The sequence below is a fragment of the Rana temporaria genome, chromosome 13 (assembly GCF_905171775.1).
Source record: "Rana temporaria chromosome 13, aRanTem1.1, whole genome shotgun sequence".
In the NCBI taxonomy this organism is placed as follows: domain Eukaryota; kingdom Metazoa; phylum Chordata; class Amphibia; order Anura; family Ranidae; genus Rana; species Rana temporaria.
The window spans coordinates 1,185,248-1,194,752 of NC_053501.1; the positions used below are offsets into that span (position 1 = coordinate 1,185,248).

General features: G+C 53.2%; 1 protein-coding gene across 1 annotated transcript; it reads right to left on the reverse strand.

Annotated features, from left to right (window-relative positions):
- Positions 1-84: 84 nt before the first annotated feature.
- On the reverse strand, positions 85-7,187 carry LOC120920812 (protein Smaug homolog 1-like; the record flags this gene model as incomplete). The annotated part of the gene is made up of 4 exons (XM_040333139.1): positions 85-695; positions 1,642-1,725; positions 4,956-5,082; positions 6,939-7,187. Coding segments are annotated over 4 exons (489 nt in total), but the record flags the coding sequence as incomplete, so codon positions are not given.
- Positions 7,188-9,505: the final 2,318 nt, after the last annotated feature.

Here is a 9,505-nt window from a genome sequence, read left to right on the forward strand (position 1 = left end):
CCAACTGATACAGCGGCCGAAACCCCCCACCCCCGCCCCCCAAGAGGCTCCCATGGCAGCGAACGCCCCCCCCCCCAAGAGGCTCCCATGGCAGCAGTTGCCCCCCAAAGAGGCTCCAATGGCAGCGGCTGCTCTAACAAGAGGTCCTCTTACGCTTGACTGATCACAGATAAGGGTCCTGGACCGAGCGCAGCCCTTGGCTCACCTGTGTAATTTTCTGATCTTGAGCGCCGTACACCCCCAGAAACACCCTCCTTCCCAAGATGCAAGAGTCCAACATCTTACTGGAGAACCCCTTTCACCTCCCCTGATGCCATTGTTTGGTCACATGTCTCATCCCCCGGTTAATGGGCCAGACATGCCGGTGCCCACTGGCAGTCCACATCCAGTCATGCGTTTCCCGCTCCGAACATAAAGCTTTTCATTCAGGAAACCGATCATCAAAGTTCACTTTTCGCTCCATAAAATAACAATATACATTTTTTGCAAGCACAGCTTAGGCGTTTTCCATTTTTCTTCTCTTCTTGGTACAATAATCAAAAAAAAAAAAAAAGGCAAAACTGTGTTTAGCACATCTGGGGGAGGAGAGAAAGTCAGCAATTCCAGACACCGGACCAGCAGTTCTGTGTGCTACGTCCAGCGCTGCCACAAAATACTGTTCTGCTCCTAGATTGTAGAGGTCTTGTCTACGCCGTCTGCAGAGGAAACAGAAAATACGAGATGTAAGCATTAAAACACAACAAAAATCAACCAACGTTAATACTTTATTGAGAGGGGGGGGGAGAGAGAAAGGGGGGAGAGAGAGAGAGCAAGAGAGCGAGAGAGAGAAGGAAGGGGAGAGGGAGAGGAAGGGGAGAGGGAGAGGAAGGGGAGAGGAAGAGGAAGAGGAAGGGGAGAGGGAGAGGAAGAGGAAGGGGAGAGGGAGAGGAAGAGGAATGGGAGAGGGAGAGGAAGGGGAGAGGGAGGAGAGGGGGAAGAGGAATGGGAGAGGGAGAGGGAGAGGAAGGGGAGAGGGAGAGAGGGGGAAGGGAGGGGAGAGGGAGAGGGGGGGGAGGGGGAGAGAGGGAGAGGGAGAGGGAGAGGGGGAGAGAGAGAGAGAGAGAGAGAGAGAGGAGAGAGAGAGAGAGAGAGAGAGAGAGAGAGATAGAGAAAGAGAGAGAGAGAGAGAGAGAGAGAGAGAGAGAGAGAGAGAGAGAGAGAGAGAGAGAGAGAGAAGGAAGGAAGGAAGCGAGGGAGGGAGGGAGGAAGGAAGGAAGCGAGGGAGGAAGGAAGGAAGCGAGGAAGGAAGGAAGCGAGGGAGGAAGGAAGGGAGGGAGGGAGGGTAGGGAGAGGGGGAGACAGTGAGGGAGATCGGCCTCTATACTACTTGCCATCCCCCTAGAATTGTACAAGTCATCAGTGGTCTCCCCCACTCTCTTGTCTCTGATTGGAGATTCTTTGCTCTCTTTTCTCTGATTGGGGGTCAGTAACCCCTGGCAGCCCCCCGCCCCCTCTGTCAGGTTTGGTCTCAGCAATTTCTCTGGATGGATTTACAATGTCAGCCATAAAAAAAACCTGACAATTTGTAGATGAATGAGGTTCCTCTAGAGACGCTCGTCCTCTCCCGGGTATTTTTAGCCGAGTTATATTTGAAATGCTTACCACCCAAGGCATGCTCCGTCATACTCAGACACAACGATTCCAGCCGGTTATTGATATCTGGCTCTGTTGCCGGTACCTGAAAATCTAATACAGAGAAAGATATAAAATAAGTTCCGGTTCTACTTTAGTAATAAGCAAATCTGTGGAGTTGGCAGGTTGGGGGTGGGGGGGGGGGGGACAGTCCCTAGACCTGGAGCGGAGCCAGAGTAGTCAGCCTGCCATGCACAGACACAGGTTGAGGTTTATCCTGCCTGATATCCGGTTGGTTGAACTGAATGGACTTTGTCTTTTTTCAACCCGGTGTAACTTTGTAAGTCATTCTGACCCAACAGCTTCAATACCTCCAGACCCGGAATGAGCATGCAGGACAAATATATCGATAGTACTGGGGATATATTTCATACAAGCAGACCTACTCCGATCAGCCATAACTTTATGAGCACCCAACATGGAGTAGGTTCCCCTTTGCCACCAAAACAGCCCTGACCTGTCAAGCATGGACTCCACTAGACCTCTTAAGGTACACTGTGGTATCTGGCACCAGGCCGTCAGTAGCAGATCCTCCTAACCCCCGACAATGACCGCGGCCTCCTAACCCCCCCCCCCCAACTATGGCCACCGCCTCCTAACCCCCAACTACCATGGCCACCGCCTCCAAAGCCCCCCCCCCAACCATGGCCGCTGCCCCCTAACCCCCAACCATGGCCACCGCCTCCTAAGCCCCCCCAACCATGGCGACCGCCTAAGCCCCCCCACCCATGGCCACCGCCTCCCGACCCCCCCCAAACAATGGCCACCGCCTCCCGACCCCCCCCAAACAATGGCCACCGCCTCCCGACCCCCCCCCAAACAATGGCCACCGCCTCCCGACCCCCCCCAAACAATGGCCACCGCCTCCCGACCCCCCCCAAACAATGGCCACCGCCTCCCGACCCCCCAAACAATGGCCACCGCCTCCCGACCCCCCAAACAATGGCCACCGCCTCCCGACCCCCCAAACAATGGCCACCGCCTCCCAACCCCCCAAAAAATGGCCACCGCCTCCCAACCCCCCAAACAATGACCACCGCCTCCCAACCCCCCAAACAATGGCCACCGCCTCCCAACCCCCCAAACAATGGCCACCGCCTCCCAACCCCCCAAACAATGGCCACCGCCTCCCGACCCCCCAAACAATGGCCACCGCCTCCCGACCCCCCAAACAATGGCCACCGCCTCCCGACCCCCCAAACAATGGCCACCGCCTTCCAACCCCCCAAACAATGGCCACCGCCTCCCAACCCCCCAAACAATGGCCACCGCCTCCCGACCCCCCAAACAATGGCCACCGCCTCCCGACCCTCAAACAATGGCCACCGCCTCCCGACCCCCCAAACAAAGGCCACCGCCTCCCGACCCCCCAAACAAAGGCCACCGCCTCCCGACCCCCCAAACAAAGGCCACCGCCTCCCGACCCCCAAACAAAGGCCACCGCCTCCCGACCCCCAAACAAAGGCCACCGCCTCCCGACCCTCAAACAATGGCCACCGCCTCCCGACCCCCCAAACAATGGCCACCGCCTCCCGACCCCCCAAACGATGGCCACCGCCTCCCGACCCCCAAAACGATGGCCACCGCCTCCTTTGTTACAGAGAAAGTCTAAGACTTAAGTGTCACACTATAAGATGACCGTCCAGACACAAGTTTATTCCAAAATAAGAACAACATTTTTCACTGTAGAGCCAACGCGTTTCAGGGTTCAGAACACGCCCAGTCATTGGAGTCCGGTGTATACTGGACTGAGTTCTATGCAGTCTTTGAACCAGCCGCTGACAGACATGGTGCTTCTAAACCAGCCAAGTGCTTAGAGCGCATATACCTCATTCAGTTCAATATACACAAGGCCCCAATTTAAGGGAAGGGTGGGGGGCGTCATTTCACCCCCAAAATGCATTGAACTTAGAATAAAACCTTATATAGGATTACATTTGTGTCTAGATAGTCAATTTCCAGTGTAGTGCTTTTCTCTTTAACAAACCAAGTAGATATCCAGGAGACGGTGGATATCCTTGGGGTTAGGAGACCGTGGATATCCTTGGGGTTAGGAGACCGTGGATATCCTTGGGGTTAGGACACCGTGGATATCCTTGGGGTTAGGCCTGGGAGGTGATGGATATCCTTGGGGTTAGGAGACCGTGGATATCCTTGGGGTTAGGACACCGTGGATATCCTTGGGGTTAGGAGACCGTGGATATCCTTGGGGTTAGGACACCGTGGATATCCTTGGGGTTAGGACACCGTGGATATCCTTGGGGTTAGGACACCGTGGATATCCTTGGGGTTAGGACACCGTGGATATCCTTGGGGTTAGGACACCGTGGATATCCTTGGGGTTAGGACACCGTGGATATCCTTGGGGTTAGGACACCGTGGATATCCTTGGGGTTAGGACACCGTGGATATCCTTGGGGTTAGGACACCGTGGATATCCTTGGGGTTAGGACACCGTGGATATCCTTGGGGTTAGGAGACGGTGGATATCCTTGGGGTTAGGAGACGGTGGATATCCTTGGGGTTAGGAGACGGTGGATATCCTTGGGGTTAGGAGACGGTGGATATCCTTGGGGTTAGGAGACGGTGGATACCCTTGGGGTTAGGAGACGGTGGATACCCTTGGGGTTAGGAGACGGTGGATATCCTTGGGGTTAGGAGACGGTGGATATCCTTGGGGTTAGGAGACGGTGGATATCCTTGGGGTTAGGAGACGGTGGATATCCTTGGGGTTAGGAGACGGTGGATATCCTTGGGGTTAGGAGACGGTGGATATCCTTGGGGTTAGGAGACGGTGGATATCCTTGGGGTTAGGAGACGGTGGATATCCTTGGGGTTAGGAGACGGTGGATATCCTTGGGGTTAGGAGACGGTGGATACCCTTTGACATGGTGAAGCCACCAGCCCAGAATTCAGACACCCAATCTAAATACAACTCCTGCAGAACAGCATGTGTCGGGAGTTGGTTCAGGGCCCACATACACCTCGCTCAGCCCAGTACATACCGGGCCCTGATGAAGGGCCACATTCTGGCCCCAGAAAACTCGTTGGTCCGGTAATAAGACCTTCGGTTCCATATGACTGCATAGGGCAATGAGGGAGAGGACTACCACCACCACTTTCTGCTGAACATTCCCACTTTGGCTGCAGCCACACTAAAATATCCCTTTCCAATCAGCCCACAGTGACCCCCCCCTACCTGTCCATCCACTCCCACTGCAAGCCTGATTTCTCCTTTCAGCTGGAATGTGAAGCACTGTACATGTCATCAGCAGAGCTCTTACCTGGCTGTTGGAACATGAGCATGGTCTGCGGGGAGGTGTGGACGGGCAGTGATCGGGTTCTCTGTACAGAGCTGTGGGATCGGCTCGGCATGCTGTTGCTTCCTCCGGGGTTAGCGAACCACAAACTCTGAGAAGAAAACCAAAATGGTTATTAAACCCGAAAAAATATTTGTAACTCAAAACATGCAAATTGTAGAATTTTTTTAAACGTCGCCTATGGAGATTTTAAAGGGTAAAAGTTTGTCGCCATTCCACGAGCGGACGCAATTTTGAAGCGTCGACAAGTTGGGTATCAATTGACTCGGCGTAACATTATCTTTCACAATATAAAAAAAAAAAGAAGAAGAAGGGTTAACTTTACTGTTTTATATTTTGAATTAAAAAAAGTGCGCTTGTAAGACCGCTGCGCAAATACGGTGTGACAAAAAGTATTGCAACGGCCGCCATTTTATTCTCTAGGGTGTTAGGAAAAAAAAATATGTATAATGTTTGGGGGTTCTAAATAAGTCTGAAAAACAGGCTCGGGGCTTAAGTGGTTAAAATTATTAAAAAATTAAGATATATATATATATATAAAAAACACAACACAGAGCGGAGGTGAAGTCGGGCGTGAAATGGTGCTTTCCCTGCGCTGTGGGCGTCGCTCGCCTCCCTTCCAGTACCTCTCCGCTCAGCCGGGAACACAGGAAATGCCGGACGTCTTTTCACTGCTGAAGTATTTTTTTTTTTTCAGTTCTTTAAAAAGCTCCGGGCGTGGGGGAAAAAATAGCACACGGCTAAAAGCTCTCTGCGTACGGGGGAGGGGAAGGGGGGAGGAGGGTTATTTTTGGTCGCACGTGTTATGTAGTCCCGGTTCAAATAAAGGTTTAATCTGCTGGCGGTTTTCAATGGTGGCAACACGCCGTACAGAACGAGGTGTACAGAACACGCGATGCCCGGCCCGTCTGCAATTTTTTTTAATAAAAAAATGAATGAAAAAAATAGAAAAAACAACAAAAAAAAACTAAAAAAAACCCCGAGAGGGACATGAGAAACTGCGGACTTTCACAGACTTATGTCCATTCCCCGTTATATTACCCCCCTTCTCCTATACAAAGAAAGAGAGAGAGAGAGAGAGAGAGAGAGAGAGAGAGAGAGGAGAGAGAGGAGAGAGAGAGAGAGGAGAGAGAGAACGAATGAGAGAACAGAGAACGAATGAGAGAACAGAGAACGAATGAGAGAACAGAGAACGAGAGAGAGAGAGAACGAGAGAGAGAGAACGAGAGAGAGAGAACGAGAGAACGAGAGAACGAGAGAGAACGAGAGAGAGAGAACGAGAGAGAGAGAACGAGAGAGAGAACGAGAGAGAGAGAACGAGAGAGAGAGAACGAGAGAGAGAGAACGAGAGAGAGAGAGAGAGAACGAGAGAGAGAGAACGAGAGAGAGAGAGAGAGAGAGAGAGAGACGAGAACGAGAACGAGAACGAGAGAGAGAGCACGAGAGAGAGAGAGAGAGAGAGAGAGAGAGAGAGAGAGAGAGGGAGAACGAGAGAGAGGGAGAACGAGAGAGAGAGGGAGAACGAGAGCGAGAGAGAGAACGAGAGCGAGAGAGAGAGAGAGGGGGGGGGTGAGAGAGAGGGGGGGTGAGAGGGAGGAAGGGGAGAGAGGAAGGGGAACGGGAGGGGAGAGAGGAAGGGGAACGGGAGGGGAGAGAGGAAGGGGAACGGGAGGGGAGAGAGGGAGAGCAGCCTCTATACTACTTGCCATCCCCCTAGAATTGTAAAAGTCATCAGTGGTCTCCCCCACTCTCTTGTCTCTGGTTTTCTTTGCCCTCTTTTCTCTGATTGGGGGTCAGTAACCCCTGGCAGCCCCCCCCCCCCCCTGTGAGAGAGAGAGAGAGAGAGAGAGAGAGAGAGAGAGAGAGAGAGAGAGAGAGAGAGAGAGAGAGAGAGAGAGAGAGAGAGAGAGAGAGAGACACACACAAACCACGAAGCGCCGCACTCACCTGCCTGCCTTGTTTCAGCAATGCCGGGTTGCTGGACGCCGCCCTCTGCGTCGCCCCCAGCAGGCCGCTCGGTCCCAGCAATCCGAGTCGGGAGCTGGGCAGGTTGCGGGACGGGATCGGGAACTGCCGCGGGTTTCTCCTGGCGATGGCGGCCCCTACAGATCCAGCTGTAGGCAGCGAATTCGACTGTCCAAATCCACGGCTGCCGAAAAAGAGATCGGCACTGGTCCCATTAGCACCAACACTGAGGGAAGGATACAAAGGTGTCAAATATTAAAGCGCCAAACGCAGGGAAATGCTTCTGTGAGCAACAGTCAGCCACCAAGAAACATTTTTTACAAGGATTCCTGGTGATCCCGCCCATGGGAGGTCCTGGCTCAGCCACTTCCTGTTAATAGGGTGACAACGTTGTGTTGGTTTCCCCAGTTGCGCCCCGCGTTGTCACGCTCTTGATGGCGACTACAAGCAGATGTGTGAATGCGGATTATACAGAAACACTCCACTGTCACCATCAGGAAAGTTACCAGTAGAAACGGCGCGCAGCCATTGCTGAAGTGTATAGAGACAGGAAGTGTCTGCAAAGAGGCTGCAAGAAATCAACACTAAAAGGCAACAAAGGATGGAAAGGATTTCTTTATTTATTTTTAAATGTGCCACAGCGCTTGGAAACTAAATTTTATTCAGCTGGGGTTTCACATCTACAGGAGCAGATTTGGAAAACGGGGACAGAATGTTGTCACCTTATAAAAGGAAGTACCCAACAAGGTTCTTCATGGCAGGATCACCAGTTTTTATTAAAGTGGATCTCCGGGCAAATGAGCTCTGTAATCATTAAGGGCTTATTTACACGCGGCTTTGGAGACACTTTTTAAAACGATCCCCCGCGTCACTTTCTTGGTGCTTCAAAGTGTCTCCAAAGCCTCCATAGAAGTCTATGACAACCAAAGCCTCCATAGAAGTCTATGACAACACTCGCTAGCAGCACCTGCAGCTTCTTTTAATCAGCTTTAGCTTCACTTTGAGGTATTGCAGGGTATGAGATCTCCCAGGATGCACTGGGAGACCAACAAGCAAACCGGAAAGACGTCATCAGCAGTCCCTTCCGGGTTATGTGAATATATTCTGGGGGTGTCTGGTGCAGAGGTCACATCTGGTGTGCAATGTGAAGCAGCAGGAAGGTGAGCGGGGGTCCGGACTGGAGCAACTAACAGACGGCACCCGTGGTGTGCAACATGGGAATGGCATAGCAGGTGACTGCAGAGAGAATACTGAGTGACAGAGGATCAGCGGAGCTGGGGGGCCGAAGCAGGAGAAACTAGCAATGTCACATGTGCTGATCAGCGTGGGAGCAATATATAGCGGGAGGTGAGCAGGGACCAGAGAGAGTGGAGGATCAGAGGATTACTACTGAGCGGGGGGTGGGGGGGTAGATTCAGCAGCTCCGGAGGTTACTACTGTGCAGGGGATCCGTTGGGGGTTACAACTAGCCGGAGAATCCGCAAAGCTGGAGGTACTACACAGAGTGGGTGAGGGCTGAGGGATCAGCAAAGCTGGGAGTACTACTGACCATGGGGATCAGCAGAGCTGAGGGTTACTACTGAGCAGGGGGGGGGGGGATCAGCAGAGCTGGGAGTACTACTGAGCATGGGGGATAAGCAGAGCTAGGAGGACTACTGAGCATGGGGATCAGCAGAGCTAGGAGGACTACTGAGCATGGGGATCAGCAGAGCTAGGAGGACTACTGAGCATGGGGATCAGCAGAGCTAGGAGGACTACTGAGCATGGGGATCAGCAGAGCTGAGGGTTACTACTGAGCAGGGGGGGGGGGGATCAGCAGAGCTGGGAGTACTACTGAGCATAGGGTATCAGCAGAGCTGAGGGTTACTACTGAGCATGGGGGATAAGCAGAGCTGGGAGTACTACAGAGCATGGGGGGGGGGGGGGGGGGTCAGCAGAGCTGGGAGTACTACTGAGCATGGGGGATAGGTTGGAGGAAAACCACCTGACTTTCAGAAGACAGATCAAAACTCTGCTCTTTTGATGTCATGAGACACGAACAACTAGCGCCCAGAAGCGATTCAGTTCGCATGCGCCGCGCTTTATAAGTTTTTCATTCATTCATTCATTCATAAGCAGAGCTGGGAGTACTACAGAGCATGGGGGGGGATCAGCAGAGCTGGGGGTACTACTGAGCATGGGGGAGGGGGATCAGCAGAGCTGGGGGTACTACTGAGCATGGGGGAGGGGGGATAAGCAGAGCTGGGGGTACTACTGACCATGGGGGGGGGGGTATCAGCAGAGCTGGGGGTACTACTGACCATGGGGGAGGGGGGGGATCAGCAGAGCTGGGGGTACTACTGAGCATGGAGGGGGGATCAGCAGAGCTGGGAGTACTACTGAGCATGGGGGGGGGGATCAGCAGAGCTGGGAGTACTACTGAGCATGGGGGGGGGGATCAGCAGAGCTGGGAGTACTACTGAGCATGGGGGGGGGGGTCAGCAGAGCTGGGGGTACTACTGAGCATGGGGGGGGGGATCAGCAGAGCTGGGAGTACTACTGAGCATGGT